Source organism: Mirounga leonina, unplaced genomic scaffold, assembly GCF_011800145.1.
Source record: "Mirounga leonina isolate KUSES-001 unplaced genomic scaffold, KU_Mleo_1.0 Mir_94, whole genome shotgun sequence".
NCBI lineage: Eukaryota > Metazoa > Chordata > Mammalia > Carnivora > Phocidae > Mirounga > Mirounga leonina.
In genome coordinates, this window is record NW_023270855.1 from 46,345,769 (window position 1) to 46,365,357 (window position 19,589).

At 55.0% G+C, this 19,589-nt stretch overlaps 1 protein-coding gene across 1 annotated transcript; it reads right to left on the reverse strand.

Moving 5' to 3' along the window:
* Positions 1-3,248: 3,248 nt before the first annotated feature.
* B3GNT3 (UDP-GlcNAc:betaGal beta-1,3-N-acetylglucosaminyltransferase 3) lies at positions 3,249-19,027 on the reverse strand. Its single transcript, XM_034997077.1, has 4 exons — positions 18,950-19,027; positions 7,713-7,772; positions 5,555-6,147; positions 3,249-3,965 (listed from the first exon to the last, which is right to left on the reverse strand). The coding sequence occupies exons 3-4, from the start codon at positions 6,125-6,127 to the stop codon at positions 3,414-3,416; spliced, it is 1,125 nt and encodes a 374-aa protein (XP_034852968.1). The 5' UTR covers positions 6,128-6,147; positions 7,713-7,772; positions 18,950-19,027; the 3' UTR covers positions 3,249-3,413.
* Positions 19,028-19,589: the final 562 nt, after the last annotated feature.

Consider the following 19,589-nt stretch of genomic DNA (forward strand, 5'->3'; position numbering starts at 1 on the left):
GAGCCCCAGGTGCCACCCTCCCCGCATCTGTGCCACCCCCCCTTGAGGTCTCCCCAGTGGTAAATAAATGAAGCTCCCGCAGAATCCAAAGCAGCTTTTTGCATTTTGTCAAGAAAAACGGACAAGGCTGCATCAGCCCTTGTGCGGGCTGCCCCCCGGCAGCTGGGGACCCCCCCACCACTTTCAGGAGCTTGTTAGCAACTTGAGAGTCATCACGATACAAAGTGGGGAAACTGAGGCCAGGGGAGACGGCTGCGTGCCAAGGTCAAACAGAGAGGGAATGGCCAAGTGCAGGATTCGAATCGAGGTCATCTGTCAAGACCCGTGGTGGGGGGCCTTAACGTTACTTAAAGTCCACGTGACAGTGGACAGACACACAGACATTGAAATGAGTCACAGTGGACACTTACTGATCCAACTCTGACCATTTTTCTCACTCACACCCTCCCTTCACCCTGAGATGGAACTTGCATTCTAGGACTCCCAGGGCAAAAGGACCAAGGATTTGACTATGTGAGCCAGTCCATGTTGTTACTTTCCTGAATCTGCTGTCACAAATTACCAGAAATCGGGAGTCCTAAGACAGAACTTTCTTTCCTTACAGTTCTAGAAGCCAGAGACAGAAGTCGAGGTGGGGCAGGGTTGTTTCCTTCTGCAAGGCTCTGAGGAAGAATCTGGTCTGTGTCTCTTTCCTGGCTTTTGGTGGCCGCTGGCAACCCTTGACCTTCTTTGGCTTCTAGATGCAGGACTCCAAGCTCTGTCTCTGTCTTCATGTGGCCTTCTTTTCCGTGTCTCTGTGTGTTCATTTCCATCTTTTGTAAAACCACTCTCATTGGATTTGGGGCCCACCCCACCCTAATCCAGAATGATCTCACCTTGATCCTTACCTTAATTATATCTGCAAAGACCCTATTTCTTTTTTTTTTCCCTAGGATTTATTTATTTATTTGAGAGAGAGAGAGAGAGAGCAGGGGGGCCGGAGGGGCAGAGAGAATCTCAAGCGGATTCCCTGCTGAGAGCAGAGCCTGACTGCGCGGGGCTCGATCTCACCACCCAGAGACCATGACCTGAGCCAAAATGAAGAGTCAGATGCTTAATCAACTGAGCCATCCAGCCACCCCAGCAAAGACCCTATTTCCAAATAAGGCCATATTCTCAGGTTCCAGAGGGATGCATACTGTTCAGTCCAGTGCGGCAGGGGAGCAGGACTCTCTGCCGGGGAGATGGCGATGGGGAGCCGCAGGTGTGTGGGCAGGGGCAGGATGAGGCCAGACCTATGTTAGAAACCCCCGCAGACCCCGTCTCACCCAGGCCTGCCTTCCCCTGCCTGGATGCTGCTTCAGCTTCCACCTCCCAACAATCCACACGGCAGCCACAGGGGTATTTAAAATTTAAAAATCAATCATGTCATTTCCTTGCTCCAAAGGTGCCATCACTCTCAAATATCTCCCTCTCTCCTCACCCCAGCCCACAAGTCCCCAGGTGGCCAGCCCCTGTGACTTCATGTTTCTCCTCCCTCCAGATCCTCTTTACTCACCAAGCTCCAGCCACGGCCTCTTCGCTGCAACTCGAATGCTCCCTGATTATCCCACCTCAGGGCCTTTGCACATGCTATGCCTTCTGCCTGGAACACCCTTCTCCTGGCTCTTCCCAAGGCCATGTCCTCTTTTTGCAGGCCCCAGCTCCAATGTACCTCCTCGGTCCCAGTCCCCCGAGCTCTCAGCGAATACTCTTTCCCACCACTGTGTCTGATTGCTTCGTTTTACTTCTCGAAGCTCTCACTGCTTCTGATAACATCCTATTTGATTGTTCACAGGTTTGTTTTCTCACTATAAGGTGGGTATCTGCCATCCCAATGGGGCTGGGAGCAGGAGTATAGGGCAAGGTGTGCAGCATACAGGAAGTGCCCAATAAATACTTAGAGAAGAAGGGAAAGGAGATGGGACAGAGGATAGCAAAGCAACAGTCCTAGTGGGAGAGGAGCCTGGTGAAGCGAGGGGAGGCTGGGTGGTGTGTTCAGAAGGAGTCTTGCCGGAAGCAGGAGGCCAAGGCAGGCCCACTGTCCCTCACGGCCAGGGGCAGTCTCACCCCTGTGCCTCTCTCCTGAGCATGTCATCAAGCTGGCAGTGAGACCCAGTCTGAGGGCGATAGGGAACCATGGAGGGTGTGTGAGCAGGGGCAGGATGATGTCAGATCTGCCTGATAGAAACTCCTGCAGCCCCCCACCTCATCCATGCCATTGTTGTTGGTGCATATTTTCTACTGGAAATCAAACTTTTACTGATTGTAGACTGGTCTGAATTAAAACTTGTAAATCCCGTGTACAAAAAAAAAAAAAAAAAGAACCTCAGGTCTTCACAAAATATTTTATTCCCTGAGTACCCACTTCCCAGTGATCATTCTGCTGTCTGAGGTCCCCCTGTCCCCATGTCCCAAGCACTACTCCAATGCCTGTGAAGCCCAGGCCGCAGACATCCACCCAGAGCCAGCAGGGGTGTGTGGGGGGCGGGGAGTCACCATTTTGCTTGGATCTCCCCAATCTGAAAGACATACTGAGGGGGGGCAGTCCTGGGTCCCCAGAGCTCAGAGGCACCCAAGGACCTGAATCTCTCCCTTCTCTGGGCACTGGGGTGAGTGTGTGTGCTGACCTTGGGCCCAGTGAAGACTCTCTGGCCCCAGCATCATTCCCTGAATTCTTGGGGAGCACAAGTGGTGGGGGGTTGGGCCCTGTCAGGGACTCCAGAAACTCTGAGCTGGCAAAGCCTGAGTCGGACAGCCGCCCCCCTCCTCTGCCCAGTGCTTCCACCATTAGAGTACTTGATACCAGAAGCAGGGAGGGGGCAGTCCCACTCGTGGCTTCTCTGGCCCCTTCCGCCGTCTCAGGTGGGCGGAGACCCGGAGAGAGGCTGAGAACAAAACTCCTTTCCCAGGCGGAAAAGTACGGCTCACTTCAGCTGCAAATGGACCCACAAGTTCCCAACTGACCTTGAAGCATGGCTGGAACTCACCATTATGGGAGTATGATCAAGGAGGGCCTGGCCACCCTTTAAGGCCCAGCCCGCGATCAAGGTCAGAGATGGGAAACGGGACCTTGGCTCAAATGGCATTGATGCAGGAAGGAGCAGCAACTGCAAGGCCAGCAGAGGGGCCTCTGCAATTAGCTGCCCCGGAAAGAGCTGGTCCCTTCGGCTGAGAGTCTAGGGAGGACGAGGGAACGTGGGTTCAGGTACCAGGTGGGCTTGGCAAGTCTAGGAGTTCGCCAGCTAGACTAGGCACTCATCAAACCCTCCCTGGCACTGCCCGATGCCTGACCCGCTTAGGAGAATCGAGATTTCCCCTTGTGCGGTGGAAGACGCTGCCCCTTTCCACGGGCGTGGCGATCAGAGCCTCGAGGCTGGGGGCCCTGATCCCACCTAGTAGATCCGTGTCTGCCTGCCGCAGGGGAGGTCGGGCTGGCTCAGCGCATCCCACATGAGCAGCATCTCATACGGCAAGAAGCGGTGCACGAGCAGGAGCTCCCGGTAGAGGCAGGGGTCGAAGGAGGACATGTGGGCCGAGGGCGCCCTAATACCCGCTGTGCGGATTCCGCTGTGGGAGGCGGGCTCCAGGCCTTCCCGCTCCAGGCACATGCCCAGGAAGACATCGTCGATAGGGAAGAGGTCCAATGTGGCGGCAGCCCGGCGCAGGGCGGTGGCCGTGAAGCGGGAGAGTAGGAAGCCACCACCCCCACAGTAGGGCGGGTAATGCTCCTCCTCTGTCACCACCTTTGGCACGTAGTACTTGCTCCAGGGAATCCGGATGGGGCCCACGTTGCGGATCAGCTGCCCCACAAAGAGGTGTTGGTCAGGATCGTGGTCCTGCAGGTAGGAGACCATGTTGTCGGTGTGTGCAAAGACATCATCGTCCCCGTTGAGCACGAAGCTGGTATTGGTGCACCGAGTCTCCTGCCACTGTAGGAAGAGCACCTGCAGGCGAAGTGGACAGGGCACACGAGCTGGAGGGCTGGGGCCATCGGCCTTGGGTCCCTGTGGGCCGCCCCAGCCGGGGAGCCCAGAGGAGGATATATCTCCCGGTCAGGCCAGCCTGGGTTTGAGGCCCCACCGTGAGCCTCGGTTTCCAGCTTTCCAGACAGACCTCACCATCGGACCTGCCCCCCAGGAGTGTTGGGGAATCCGTGGAGATGATGCTCTGTAAAGCACCAAGAAGTGCTTGAAAACTGTCCCATTGACATTTATTGCTATTCCTTCGGACTCTGCCTGGCCAAGCGCTGCTGTTAAATAATTACTTGTGTGGGGTGCCTGGGTGGCTCAGTCGGTTAAGCGACTGCCTTCGGCTCAGGTCATGATCCTGGAGTCCCGGGATCGAGTCCCGCATTGGGCTCCCTGCTCAGCGGGGAGTCTGCTTCTCCCTCTGACCCTCCCCCCCTCATGTGCTTGCTCTCTCTCATTCTCTCTCTCTCAAATAAATAAATAAAATCTTAAAAAAAAATAATAATTACTTGTGTGATTGCTACTTAGCCTCTACCTTCCCCCACCCCCAGACTCCAGGCTTCCCCTGGATGGGGGCTGTGTCTCTCCTCCCTATGTCATCTCCCCAGCACCCAGTGTGGGTCATCGCTTCACAGGTACCGGATTTCACGTTTGTCAAATGGACATTTATTACGTGCTTCTGTGCTCTGCATGAAGACCATGGCATGCTGAGAGCTTCTGGCCGTCTACCCACCTCGGCTTTAGCTTCCCTCGTAATAACTTTGGCTGCATGCCCCGCACTGTGCTGAGTGCCTGCCCTGCCTTGAATCCCTCGTGCAAGCTTAGGAGGCAGCTGTGGTCTTCAACCTCGTTTGCAGAGGAAGAAATAGAGGCTCTCCAGAAAAAGCGCCGGGACCAAGGTCACACGACAGAAAAGTAGAGCCCAGACTTCTCTGTGCCCACAACGTGCGGGACCCTGCACTGGGCCCATCTCCAATGCCTGGGTGGGTCTCTGGAGCCTCCTATTCCTTATCTGTGCACGGGCAGGATTCCCTCCACTTCTTGTGGGTTCTTGCCCATCAAAAAGGTCTTTACTGAGCACCTACCGCACAGACGTGGGCCTCACGGGGAGAGAGAATAAGAACAAATAAACAAGATGTGTCCTGTCTGGGGGGGCCCCTCCACCCCCACCGACCCCCACTGTCACGGGCGCTCCAGGTTGCCTCGGAAACATCCTCTCCCAGAATCTGGAATCCGTCCAGCAGCCCTCAGGGGCAGGTGGAGCCAACTACATCCCGTTTCCTTGACGACCATGAAGAAGCGAGCCCGGAGAGGTAAATGATTATCTGAGCCTGAACTCAAACCCGAGTCACAGAGTCACCGGGGCTTGTAACCTCAGGCCCTGCCCCCCTGCCCTTTCTCCCTGCCTCCCCTCAAGAAGACTTGAGATCGCCGCAGGGACAGTGGAGGGAGTGGGGTGGGATGGGTGGGGACTTCTGGTTCCCTGGGCGCCTCAGAGGAGGTGATGGTGAGTAGGCAGGGAGGATGGGTGGCCCTGATCGGGGGACCCCCTCTTGCCCGCCCACCTGTTTGAGCGTGAGGTTGAAGAAGGAGTCATAGAAGTCCCACTGCAGGATGTCACCGTGCGCCCGCGCCTCCATCGCCAGCAGCCGGTTGACCTTGCGGGCCTCCAGGGGGTCAGAGGCCGTGCCCACCAGGAAGAGGCGGCGCAGCTGGACGCCCTTCACCCGGCGCTCGCGGCCCCAAGTGCGCCGCACCAGCTCCCGGCGCTCGTAATTTCTGGGCGAGGACTTGATGACAAGCAGCAGGAAGACGGGCGGCGCGCACTTGCTCGGTGGCACGTCTTGTAAGAGCCGGAAGTCGCGGCAGTGTTTATACAGCAGGAAGTCGCGCACCTGTTGGGGCTGCTCCACGAAGCTCGGCAGGGCAGCCACCGAGGTGTTGGCCCGGCAGGGGGTGGGCAGTGGGCGGGAGGGCTGGGCCGGCCAGGCCAGAGCCTTGGGGTGGCCCTGGGGCTCCTCCAGGCTCTGGAAGGTGCGTGGTGACACGTGCTGACTGAAGAGGAAGAGGAGGAGGGTGAAGATGCTCAGGGCTACGGCCAGGCCCACCTCGGTCCGCAGGGGCCGGCGACACCTCATCCTGGTCCGCCTGGCGGTTCCTGCCAAGAGTCACAGGCACTGAAGGGACGGGCTGGGCCGAGCACTTTCCCTGAGCTACCTGCGGACCCTGACACCTGGCTGCAGCCCCCCAGGTGCTCAGGTTGGTACAAGATTGAAATGCACCCCCCTGCCTATCCCCCCGCACCACCCACCTCCTCCAGAACCTCAGCCCCTGTTGGCTCTGACAGTTGCCTGGGCCCTGCTGGGGATTAAGTACTTACAGAGAGGATTGAGGCATGGAGATGGCAAGGTGAGGCTCCCAGACTCCGTGTGCCCAGAATCTGCCCTTTCAACCTGGTCCTCCTCATGTCCCTGCCTCCGACATGGCCCAGGAGCCTCCTCAAGGGAGGCCAAGAGCTGCCTCTTTATCACTGAGAGCTACTGGGATCTTTCCTGCTTCCCTTTTCCCCTGCCCCTCCAGGAAGCTCCGAGCTTCTGGCATTCTGAACCAAACCATCACCCGTTCTTCTGGACTACTTTTAATGGTCCTGTCACCTGAGCATGGCGCCAGGCTCCTCACAGATCCCTGAGGCCCAGCATGTTTCAAACAGAGCTATCTTCCTTGCTAAACTCCTATTCTTCCTTTATAACCCATCTTAGATGATGCATCCTCCAGGAAGTTTTCTTTAACCCCTCAGGAATGCTCCTGGTTCTATTTGGCACCCTAGCTCTGTCCACCCCTCTGGCCCAGTCTTGATCCCGGGGGGGGGGGGTGTCTGTGTTTACTTTGTCTTTCTAAGACTGGGGGCTTCTTGAGGGTCCCTGCATTGCCCAGCATGAGGCAGACACATGGGAGAAGCAGGGAGTGTTTGAACGAATAAGATTTATGAATAAAAGTAAATTCTTTAAGGTTTTCTCTGGCAAACTCATATTCATCCTTCAAAACCCCAGCTCTCATGTCGCCTCCTCCTAGAAGCTTTCCTTCCCCATATCCAGGCAGAGCCCTTGGTCTCCCTTCCAGGTCCCTTTCCCGGGCTTTCCTGGACTCCCTTAATGTCTTTTTGTCTGGAGAGGTAGTGTCTACACTGTTTCTCAGCTCTGCATTTTTTTTTTAAAGATTTTATTTATTTATTTGAGAGAATGAGATACAGAGAGCATGAGAGGGAGGAGGGTCAGAGGGAGAAGCAGACTCCCCGCTGAGCAGGGAGCCCGATGCGGGACTCGATCCCGGGACTCCAGGATCATGACCCGAGCCGAAGGCAGCCGCTCAACCAACTGAGCCACCCAGGCGCCCCTCAGCTCTGCATTTGAAGGTCTATTTTCCAGTGCAGCATGAAGGTACTGGATTAGACCCAAGGCAGGACTTGACCATCCTCAAACACTTATTGACTCACCCAGAGAGATGCAGACTCTAGAACCCAACTCCTAGGCTTAAATCCCAATTCCATCACTTTCTGGCTGTGTGCCCTCCATACCCTGGGCCTCGATTTCCTCAGCTATAAAAGGGGGCATCTGGGCAGTCTCCAACTCCCAGGATTGTGCAAGCATGAAGGGAGCTGCACGTCGCACCGAGTGGGCATTCAACGAGCATTTGTGGAATGAATATGTGAAGTTCAGGACTTACCTGGGGCCGCCGTGGGATGTCTGTGCTGTTCTGGGGCCTTTCTGTTCTTCCTGCTGGCACCTGGAAAACGTGAGGCAGTTGGTGGGTTCTGAAAGGCTCCCCCCGCCCCAAGCGACCGCACCCAGCTACTGCCTGGAAGCAAGGAAGAGAATGGCTTCCCACTTCCATCCAGAGGCGGGAACAGGGCTTTCCTCCTGGACCCACGAGGCCATTTCCCCAACGTGCCCATGGCTGTCACTGCACACTACCTGGCCAAGCCTCTCCAGCGAGCTGTCTCCCAGAAACAGAGCCCGCAGGTTCCTCTGTGTGACCTTGGAAAAGAAGTTTGACCTCTCTGTGCCGCCACGTAAACCGGGGAGAATTAACCCCATGTAAGAGTGTTGTTGTGGGGACTTTAGCCTCAAACACACTGGGCATGATCCTGCCTCAGGCCTTTTGCACAGGTTCTTCCCTTGGCCTGGAATATTCTTCCCCAGATGTGCACGTGGTTCCCTCCCTCACTTCTTTTTTTTTTTTTTATAAAGATTTTATTTATTTATTTGAGAGAGAGAGAGCACATGAGAGGGGATAGGGTCAGGGGACAAAGCAGACTCCCTGCCGAGCAGGGAGCCCGATGCGGGACTCGATCCAGGGACTCCAGGATCATGACCTGAGCCAAAGGCAGTCGCTTAACCAACTGAGCCACCCAGGCGCCCCCTCCCTCACTTCTTGTCTTTCCTCCAATGGCCCTTTCTCAGGAAGGACTCCTCAGGACACAGTATCTCCCCCATCCCCTGATCCCCTGATCCCCAACGCTGTTTTACTTTTTTTTTCTCCCACAGCACTTTTCACCTCCTACAAGACACGATAGAACTTCTAACATATCTTGTTTCGCCTTCACCTCCCCCGCCAGAACTTGAGCTCCATGCCACCTGTCTTGTTCACCATGTTGTTCCCAGCCCCTAGAACTGTGCTTGGTGCACAGAAGGCCCTAAACGTGCATCGAATGACTGCTGAATGGATGCTGGGTTTCTGCGGACACAGGGATACCCAAATGTCTCCACGCTGGAAGCCATACCCTGGAGGGGGGAACAAACACTAATTAAAACCTCACTGAAATGATACGAGGTGACGAAAGCCACAGGAGGAAATGGGGTCCGGTGGCAGGTTTGGATTTCGAGGTCTGGATGACATTTAAGGTGGATGTGAATGGCACAGAAGAGCCAGTGAGGCTGAGGGCTGGGCGAAAGGTCCCAGGGGAGGGACCGCAGGTGCAATGAGCCTGGAGCCTAAGTGGCTTCAGAACCCTGTATGCTGGCGACATAGAACTGTCTTGGTGCCATGGCATCCCACCCTGGGGCTTCGGCTGCCAGAGGACAGGTCTGGGAGACCCAAAAAGGCACATAACCTTGGTGTGAAGCTGTGTGCTGATGAATGCGGTACAAGAATGCACTGAATCCTAGAAGGACATTTTCCTGAGCCAAAGAGAGGCCCCTGAGTCCAGGATGGACGACAGGAAAGTAGTGCTCCCGGGCAAACCTGACAGATCCCTGAGCTTCAAGGTTAGGAAACAACGCCTGAGCTGTAACAACAGAAAGACCACGTCACCGCAAAGGAAATCAGACTAGAAATGCCACTGTGTTCTCCTGGGCCACACCTGTGGCCAGAGACCCACAGATCCTGGAAAACAATGGCACACTTCAGAACCCAACTCCTGGGCAAGAGACACTGTCATGAAGGATCTGTAAAAGTTTATTTATTTAAACCCTTTTCTTTATTTGAGAGAGAGAGCGCGCGCGCGCTTGCGTGCCTGAGCTCCCCCTGCTGAGGCAGAGGGAGAGGGACAAGCAGGCTCCCCGCTGCATGTGGAGTCCTGATCCTGAGATCACGACCTGAGCCGAAGTCAAAGGCTTAACTTACTGAGCCACCCAGGCACCCCAGGACCCATAAAATTTTAGTGAGTGATTCACCCTCCTCCCCATCTGCAGTTGGGAGCCTAAATCAGGGATCTTCAAACAGGTGATTCTGTCCCCTAGGAAACACTTGGCAATGTCTTGCGACATTTTTGGCAGTCATGATTCGAGCAGGGTGGACGTCTGGTACTGCTAATGGCATTAACTGGGTGGAGGCCAGCGATCCTGCTTAAATTAACACTCTGAGGGACACAGGATAGCCCCACCTCAGGATAATCCAGCCCCAAATGTCAACATTGTCAAGCTTGAATTATCCCGGTCTAAACCAACACAGAAATCTGGAATAGAGAACTCAAAATAAGGGAAGATGAGAAGAGGAAAATCAGGATCGAACAAAAGCCCCTGATATGGGTTTGTAAAAATTCACCATGTGAAGTATTTATGAGATTTATTATTTTTATATTACTTCAAAATATTTATTAAACATCTATCATTATTATTTTTAAATATTTTATTTATTTATTTGCCAGAGAGAGGGAGAGAGAGCACACAGCAGGGGAAGCGGCAGGCTCCCTACAGAGCAGGGAGCCCGACGCAGAACTTGATCCCAGGACCCTGAGGTCATGACCTGAGCCAAAGATAGACACCCAACCGACTGAGCCACCCAGGCGTCCCTAAACATCTATTAAATAGAAAATTAAACCTAGGTAGCCAAGAACCAGTTCACTGGAAATGTGTTTTATAAGCTCCAAACAAGGGTTTCAGAACAAAGGAAGATACTTCAGCAAATATAAATATTTACAACTCAGCCGAACTTGGGCTTTGGGGTCGGGGGAGCACGAGAAGAACTGAAATGACTAAATGGCTCTTACCAGGGTGTCAGGGCCAAACAGAACCTCTTGGGGTGCCTTTTATTTTTTTTTAAGATTTTATTTATTTATTCATGAGAGACACAGAGAGAGAGAGGCAGAGGGAGAAGCAGGCTCCCAAGGAGCAGGGAGCCCGATGCGGGACTCGATCCCAGGACCCTGGGATCATGACCTGAGCCGAAGGCAGACGCTTAACCATCTGAGCCACCCAGGCGCCCACCATTTGGTTTTATTTAGTTCCATTAATGGCCGTTCTTTTTCTTGCATTTTTCTTTCTTGTTTATTTATAAGAACTCTTTGTATATGGAACACTTGTCCTTTGTTGGCTACCAGCATTCCCAACTTTTTCTCGCCAGGTCTCAGGTTTCTCTAAATGGAGGGATTCTGGGGCGCCTGGGTGGCTCAGTTGGTTAAGCGTCTGCCTTCAGCTCAGGTCATGATCCCAGGGTCCTCGGATAGAGCCCCGCGTTGGACTTCCTGCTCAGCAAGGAGTCTGCTTTTCCCTCTCCCTCTGTGTTCTCTCTGTCTCTAACAAATAAATAAATCTAAAAAAAAAAAAATTTAAATGGAAGGATTTTGCTACTCTACCCTCCCAGCCCCTTGAGGTTCCTGATTAGGGTCTGAGAGCTCAAGTCAGGGGCAGGGAAGGAAGATTCACTTCTCCTCCTCCCTATACTAGACCTCTATTGATGTATCCAAGATCCCCTTCCCTTTACTATCCACCAAGGCCCTTCCTAACTCATAGCCCCTTAAACCCTCAAGCAGGTAATGTTGCTATTCCCATAACATCTCACACTGGACAGGCATAAGAAAGAACTTCTGGGAGGGTACTGGGTGGCTCAGTCGGTTGGGTGTCTGATTTCAGCTCAGCTCATAATCTCAGGGTCCTGGGATCGAGTTCCGCATCGGGCTGCCTGCTCAGCAGGGAGCCTACTTCTCCCTCTACCTGCTGCTCCCCCTGCCTGTGTACTTGCACTCTCTCTGGCAAATAAATAAGTAAAGACTTTTTAAAAATTAAATTAAAAAAAAAAAAGAAAGAAAGAATTTCTGAGCTTCCCCGTTGGCAAGAGGCTGAGAGTGCTGAGGATTTATTGGTCTAGTAAACCTTGCTGGGTGCCTCTGTGGGCTGCACCCCAGGCCCCAGGTAGTCACCGATCTGTCCTTCTGGTTTTACTACCTGAAGGGGTGGGGTCTTGGTGGCTCAGCTCCACCAAGGAGGGGAAGCTTCTAGGTATTATTTCCTCCAAGCAACTGAGCAACAGCGAGTGACTCTGGGGCCTTTGCTGGGTGGGCTAGGTGGTTGATGAGAAGCTCCTCACAGGCCTGGGTCCAATTCCCTGACCCCTAGCCAAGATTCTGCTGTCCACCCTCCCCAGTTCTCACCGGACGGAACGGCTGGATTTGCGGAAGCTCAAACAGCTGCTCACTCAGTGAGGTCTGTGGGTTTTGAATAACTCTGGGGGAACCACCACCCCAGAGTGGAGCTCAGAGTTATTCCAGGGTGGCCCAGTGGGTGCCTCACATCACCACAGAAACGACCTGCCTTGTCTCCCAGTCCTTCAGTCCTGAGAAGGGTCTCAGCAGCTCTTCTCCCAAAAAATACATATGAAAACTACTCATTCATTCATTCATTCATTCATTCAACAAATAGGCCTGGGGAACCTGAGAAGCCTCGACCCTGGGCCTGGTCCCCCAGAAGCTCCCAATCTGGGGGAGACCAATCCAGACACCTGTGGGATCAGGGCTGGGCCAGAAGAAGGGACCAGGACACTGAAGCTGAGGCTTTGAGGGATGCAGAGGAGCTCACCAGGGTGGGGGTAGGGGGAGTTCAGGTAGAGGAAAGAGCAAATGCAAAGGCATAGAGGGAAAGTAAATAAGGCCTATTCAAGGAATCATCTGTAGTGTATTTTTGAGGCTAGGGAGTGGCCAAGTAAAGACCTTGAACTTAGCTTGACCTTGGCTCATCATACTGGCTCTTTCAGTGCCCCCAGAATCCCTGCTTACAGATGGGGATACTGAGACTCAGCCTAAAGCAGATTGGAACCCAGGACCCCGATGGGTGGGATCCATTGGTCTATCTTATCCTTCCAGTGATGTGGAGTTTCTGGGGGATTCTCCATCCACAACTCAGAGCCTTCCAGAATCTGTCACAAGGAACCACGCACTTAAACATCTGACAAAGGACAGAGAACCGGGGCCCAGGTCAGCCAACATTCTGCTGCTGGGCTACCCTGGGAGCAGACTGGTGAGTGAATCTACTAACAGGCATGACCAAATCATCCCCTCCCTGATGACGTTAATACGGGAAGAGGTGATTAGTTTAGTAGGAACATGATAAACACTGTTGGAAAGGAAGGGTCCAGGGGTGGTGGGGGATACCTGACCAGCCTGGGTACATCCTGAAGGATGATGAGGAATCACCTGGTCAGAGCGCTGGGGGAAGGACATTCTAGGCAGAGGGCACAGCAAGTTCAAAGGCCCAGAAGAGCACAGTTGTAAAGGGCCAGACCACAAATGTAAGGCACTGAAGGCAGAGAGAGGGCCAGTGTGGTTGGAGCAGGGGGACAGGAGGGAGATGATGTGGGTTGCCAGACCATGGCAGGGGATTGGGTGGGGAGGACATGGGGCAAGCCATGAAGAACCTCTTATTTTGCATGTGAGGAGGAATGGGAGCCATGGAAGGTGTGTAAACAGGGGAGGGAGAAGATCGATTTATGCTTTTAAGAAGCCCCCTGTGGCCACTGAGGGGATAAGGACAATCAGGGCAAGAGTAGAGGCTGGGGCAGTAACCAGGCAGAAGAATTTGGGGGCCTGGACAGGAGCTGGTCAGCGAGGTGCAGGGAAATGGGCAGGTTCAGGAAATATAATGAAGGGAGTCATCGATGTTTATAAAGCCTGGGCGGGGGATGGAGAAGGAAGGACCAGGAGGAACAGATCGAGAAGGCTGTGAACCTTTCACATGGGGTGTTACGGGGCAGTTGTTGACCCAGGTGTGGTGTCCAGGCAAGAGCTGTGGGGGCACAATGGCAAGGGAACCCGGAAGGCCCAACAGGTGTTGATGGATGAGCACATCCTTATATGGCTTGCACGTGGCAGGGTCTCCTCCATGTTTCTCCGTCCAGATCAGACATAGTGGCTATGGACAGAGGCACAGCTCAGTGACATCCGGGCTGACTCTCAGGGACCCTCACTACCAGACCAGTTGATCCTGTTCCCGGCTGTTTGCTCTCCATACACTGGTGCAATTTCGCCATCACCTAGAGCCTGCTTCCTCTAACATACACATAAAAGCCATTTGTTTCATTACATTCAAGACCCAAGAGCCCCTCCCCATAGGCTGTGGCTGCCAGGTGTGGGGAGGGAGAGAGAGAAGCAGGCTCCCTGCTTCCCCACCCCCAATGACCTCTGCCCCAGCTGGTCTGCTCCAGCCACCACAGCCTTTTCAGCTTCTTTCAGCCCTGCCACAGGGCCTTTGCACCTGCCGGACTCCTGCTCTTCCCCCTGGTTCTCTCCACTTGGGACTCCTGCTCTTCCCCCTGATTCTCTTTGATCTTTAGGCTCAGCCCAATGTTGCCTTTTTATTTTTATTTTTTCAAGATTTATTTATTTGAGGGAGAGAGAGCACGTGCACACACATGTGTGAGCATGTTGTGGGGGGGCAGGAGCAGAGGGAGAGAGAATCTCAAGCAGACTCCCCCCGAAGCACGGAGCCCACGCGGGGCTCAATCGCACGAGCAGAGCTGAAACCAAGAGTCAGCAGCTCAACAGACTGTGCGCCCCAGGCACCTCCCAACGTTGCCTTTTTAGAAGGGCCTCAACCTCCCAGCTAAAACACCCTGCCCTGGCTCTGATTTTCTCTGCAGCTCTCATCACCCACCACTGCACGCAGGAAATCCACTCACTTCTCTCCTGTTTATCTCCCCCACCAGCCTGGAGCCCCGGAGGTGGGCCAGGGACCTTGTCCCCAACAGCTGTGTCCCCGTGTGCCACTTGCTGGTGCTTGTTGAACAGGAAAACATACTAATAATGACCCACATATCAGCGATTTCCTCATGCATTTTGGCCCAAACCCACTGCCAATGACAGCTGCCGCCGACCCGTCTGGGGCCCCACAGGCCTTGGAAGATGCTGGCCATTCAGTCACGGTGAGTTAGCAAGTGCCTGTGGCAGCTGAGACAGGACCAAGAGGTACTAATGCCCTGGGGCCTGGATAGCTCAGTTGGGTAAGCGGCTGCCTTTGGCTCAAGTCATGATCCCGAGGTCCTGGGATCAGGCCCCACATCCGGCTCCTTGCTCAGCGGAGAGCCTGCTTCTCCCTCTCCCTCTGCCTGCCGCTCTGCCTACTTGTGTTCTCTCTCTCACTCTCTCTCTCTGTGTCAAATAAATATATAAAATCTTAAAAAAAAAATTAAAAAAAAAAGAGGTACTAATGCCCTAAAGAGCCAAATATCCACAGCACTGAAATACTCCCGATGCACTGAATGAGCAAGAAGCCTAATGTCAGTAAATACTGTTAATGGCCTGCTAAATATGCAGGACGCACCCAGCAGTCATATCAAATAGTTGTACAGCCACAACGAGGAGCTGCGAGGCACATTCGTGATGCATGAATATTATCACAATGAAGGGGAACAAGCCACTAAACCGCCCCGAGACACCAACATACTGTCACTGACTATCCACCATTCGTTGCAAATACACAGCACTAAATATTAAGGATTCACTGAATTTTCTTTTTTTTTAAAGATTTTTATTTATTTATTTGAGAGAGAGAGAGAGCAGAGCGAGAGAACGCGCAAGGACGGGGGAAGGGGCAGAGGAAGAGGGAGAAGCAGGCTCCCCGCCAAGTAGGGAACCTGACGCGGGGCTCGATCCCAGGACCCTGGGATCACGACCTGAGCCGAAGGCAGATGCTTCACCGACTGAGCCAGCCAGGCTCCCCGGATTCACTGAACATTAATGAGGCACTAGAGGTACAGAAGGGGCCAAGCACTCAACAGAAGTAACTCAGGACCCCCATTAGGGACAGAATTCTGGCCCTACATCCTGTGCCTACGTGCCCCCCCGCCACCCCGCATTGACAACCAAGGCCTGGCAAGTCCCCAGGCAAACGTGGCTCCAGGTACCTCTGTCCTCCTCACCCTTTCTTGTCACCATTCCTCAGGAGTCCAGGGAGGCAGAGAGGCTGAGACACATGGGGGTGTGAGAACGCGGGGCAGTCCAGGTGGCGAGGCCCCACCTGCTCACACCCTCAGGGCCCGGATGTGCCCCCACCCGCTCTGTGCTACCATAAGCCCATAGCGGGCCTGCCCGACACGGACTTGGAGGCTCCCATCAAGTCAAGGTGATTCCCCACAGGACGCTCCCGCTTTCCAGATGAGGAAGCGAGGCTCAGAGAAGGTGAGTCCTGAGTCACTCTCCTGGCCTGTTAGACACGGGCCCACCCGTGCCCCTCCCTACCCCACTTCCAGCTCCAGTGACCCACATGCCTGGGGACCCCAACGGGCCCAGTCACTGGGTCTCGGTTTCGGAATAGGGAAAACGAGGGCTCACATCCCCTTGCCCGGCAGCTGGGAAGACTGAGAGCTGATGCCCTTGAAGCTGGTGTGGTGGCTTCTGGGAGGTGCCTTGACCTGCCTACTGACCATCAGTGGGCCTGGGGCGAGGTGGGCCCCCCTCTGGGCTGCAGCATCCTCATCTGCAAAGCTGGATGGGGTCAGTGGCCAGCTCCTGATTCACTTGCAGCAGGTGCTGAACATCAGCATCACTGCGGTCTTCGTGGCTCTGTACTTCCCAACAGCCCTCAGCTGGGATTTCAAAAAGGGGCATGCATGGAACATTCTGGGACCTCCAAAAGGCAAGGTGAGGGCTGGGGGTGACAGGAGAAGCCCATTTGTGTGCATGACGACCTGAGTCCCGCCCGAGAAAGGCCATAGGACCAAACACCGGCCTTTTCTCCAAAGCACATATTGATGAAGAGCCCACGGTGACAATATTAACACATCAGTATCAGCGACTAATGTCACGTGCGTGCATGGTCGCAACTGCTCTGAGCCAGCACTGAGCACCCAGACCCTTGTGTGTGCCCTGGTCTAGGTTCTAGCACGCAGCCTAGAACGTCTGCAAGAAAGGCCTGTGCTCCCAGGGCTGATGTACTAACGCGGGGGTGGGGGGTCAGAGAGGCAGTGAACACGACAGTTTTGGGAAGAAGAGCAAGTTCCAGGACAGAAGAGACTCCAGGGTGGGAGTCGGGGGTGCTTGCAGGAGACGGTGTGAATCCCTGGCCTGAGGATGAGCCCTGTGATTCACTGAGCCTTCGGGGGTTTGTTGAGGGGGGTGGATAGGGGCTGGTTTCCAGTTAGAGGTGGGAGATTTGAGTGCAGAAAGGGGGAGTCCCCCCTACCACAGGTCACACAGCCAACCGAGGCTGAGAGTGCTTGCTAGGATTTGAACCCCAACCTGCTGGACCCAAGGGTGACCCTTCACCAGTTCGTACCAGCTGCCAGTAATGATGGGCTGGTCTCTTTGGGCATGTATCATAAGTTCCTTTTGTAAATGGAAGGAAAAAAAACAAACAAACAGGAAAAAGCCCAGTGAAGATAATTCCTCCGGTTCACTCTGGCCAGACCCTGCGTGTGAGCAAGCTGATTTTATGCAAACATAGGCCCTGGACACCCGGGGTGTGGAAGAAGGTGGGGTGGGGGTAAGGATGGGAGTGATATATGCCCTTTGGACCTCTGACTTCTTTCTCTGTTTCTAGTTCCCAGGGGTCATCAAGTTTGACTCATTTGGAGGCGCTGCCCTCGGGGAGCCCACCTCGTCGGAAACTGCTCAGGGTACCTGGGATGGGTCTGGCTGGGGATCTGTGGCTGGACGAAAGCCCCTAACTGAACGCTAGGCCCGACCCTACCTGAGCCTCAAAAGGGCCTCTCTGGACTCATTTCCTAGCTGGAGGAACTGAGATCTCCTGGGCCCTGCCTCTGGGGAGCGCCTGAAAGACCCCCACACCTTCATGATGCTCAGAGCCCTCTTTCAGGCCTTGTCCTGGAGCCCTGCAGCCTTCATGACATTATTTCTCTCATGCAAAGATAAATACCACGAATGAGAACACAATGAGCCGCATAATCAGGACTGAAGTTAACACAGCAGTCCTGTGTGTGGCCTTTCGGCCATCTGCTCCCCTACCCACTCCTCACCTGTGCCAGAAGGTAGGGCTTTGTTAGCCTCGTTTCTACGGAGAGGGAAACAGGCACAGAGAGCTCATCCAAGGAACTTATTCAAGGGAGGTTAAGTGGGAGCCCAATCCCTGCCTTTAACCACCACCTGGGGGGGGGGGGGCTTCCTTTAGTTTGCTATGTTGGTAGTGAGCTCCCCATCATGAGGAGGAAGGAATCAAGCCAGGCCAGACTCTCAGCAGGAGGGACCACAGTGGGTCTGCTCCCTAACTCACGGGGGTGGGGACAAGTCGCTGCCCCACTCTGGGCCTCAGAGACAGTGGCAGGAAGATAAGCCACCCAGTGACACCTTACCTTCTTCACAAGGGCTGATCCAGCCCAGCCCCAGGGTTCCTGGGTCAAAGAAGCCTGTCTGAATTCCTCGAGCTCCTTGCTCACGCTCAAGGCCTCTTCTTGGTTCCCCCACGCCCAGTACCTAGCAGGAATCGCCACACCCTAGGTGGGAGGGGTGGACATCAGGGCTGGACAGGGATGAACAAATATAATCTGGTCACCTAGGTCAAGTGGGGGGGCCCAGCTGCCTGACGCACGGTCCACACCTCTAACCCCTCCCCCCCCATAAAAGCTTCCACTGGCTGAACATCTCAGGCATCCTCATGGACGCTGGGTCACTGTCCTAGTCAGGGAGGGGAAACTGAGGTGTGTTCAAAAACCAGGAGCACCCTGCCCAAGCCACACAGCCCGGCATCAGGTGAGCAGGGAGAGAACTGAACCCCAGAGGAAGCCAAGAGCTGCGGTCCCCAGGCAGGAACGTTGGCCCAGCGCCCGGCAAGGCTGGGGGTCAGCAGTTGGGGAGACCCGGGTGCTGCTCCTGACAGATTCTCCCAATCAGGGCGCTAACCATCTCCACACCAACAACAGTAATAGTAACGGCCAGAGCGCAGAGAGCGCCCTCCACTTCTCCATCCCGATTCCGCCCTAGCCTGCGAGGTGGGCATAGTGGGGTGGGGACAGGGGTCCAGGCACGCCTCGCTGTGTCCATCGCTGCGACGGGGCAGTGCCGGGAGCGACTTCCTTCCCCGGCCGGGCTCGAGCGGCCTTGGCAACGCTGGCGACTGCTATTACCGATGGCTGAGGGCAACGGGGTTATTGAGACCCGGCGCTCCAGGATCTCCCAGCATCTTGAGGGTAAACGCGGTGGAGACCCGGCTCCAGGGACCTGCCGGGGCTTCCCTAGAGCCCCGATCCTCCCCTCCCCACCACGGGGATCCGCCAGATCCTCCGGGGCCCCCAACACTCACCCCAGACGACGGGCCAGCCTCCGACCTCTCAGCTCCTCTGGGCTGCGAGCAGGGGGAAAGAGTTTCACCTGCGTGAGCCCCCGCCCCCCCCCACCCAGGTCAGGCTCCTTCCTGCCTCCTCCCGGCCTCACCTCCCTCCAGATCCCCCTCTCCCAGCCCCGCCGAGCTTCTTAGTGGCCCAGTCGAAGTTCACCCCGCCCACCCCGCCCGTCTTCCCTTCTCGACCCCGCCCCCTTCCCCTCTGCGGGCCAGCTCCCACCGCAACTTTCTTTTTCTACCTCGCCGGCGCCTCGTGGGGCTCTCCACCCCACCTGGCGCCCGCCCAGAGGCCGGGGCGTGAGCTCCCCGCCGCTGGAGATGTGCGAGCCGCGCCTTCCCAGCCCCTGGAGCGGGTCCCTTTGCAGCGTTTGATGAAGAAATGATTGAAAGGGGGACAGGGAGGCAGGTTGAATCCAGGGGCTCTTCAGATCTCTGCAAGGGGTTCAGAGATTCCAGAACCCGAAAACCTGTCCTGAGCCCACAGGCCTCAGGATGGGAAAGGTTCTGGACGTTGGAAGTCAGATTTGAAGCTTTGGGGGGTTGGGTTATTGAAGATTCAGATCCTGCCCCGTGTTGCCTCTGAGTCTCTATAGAGATCTCT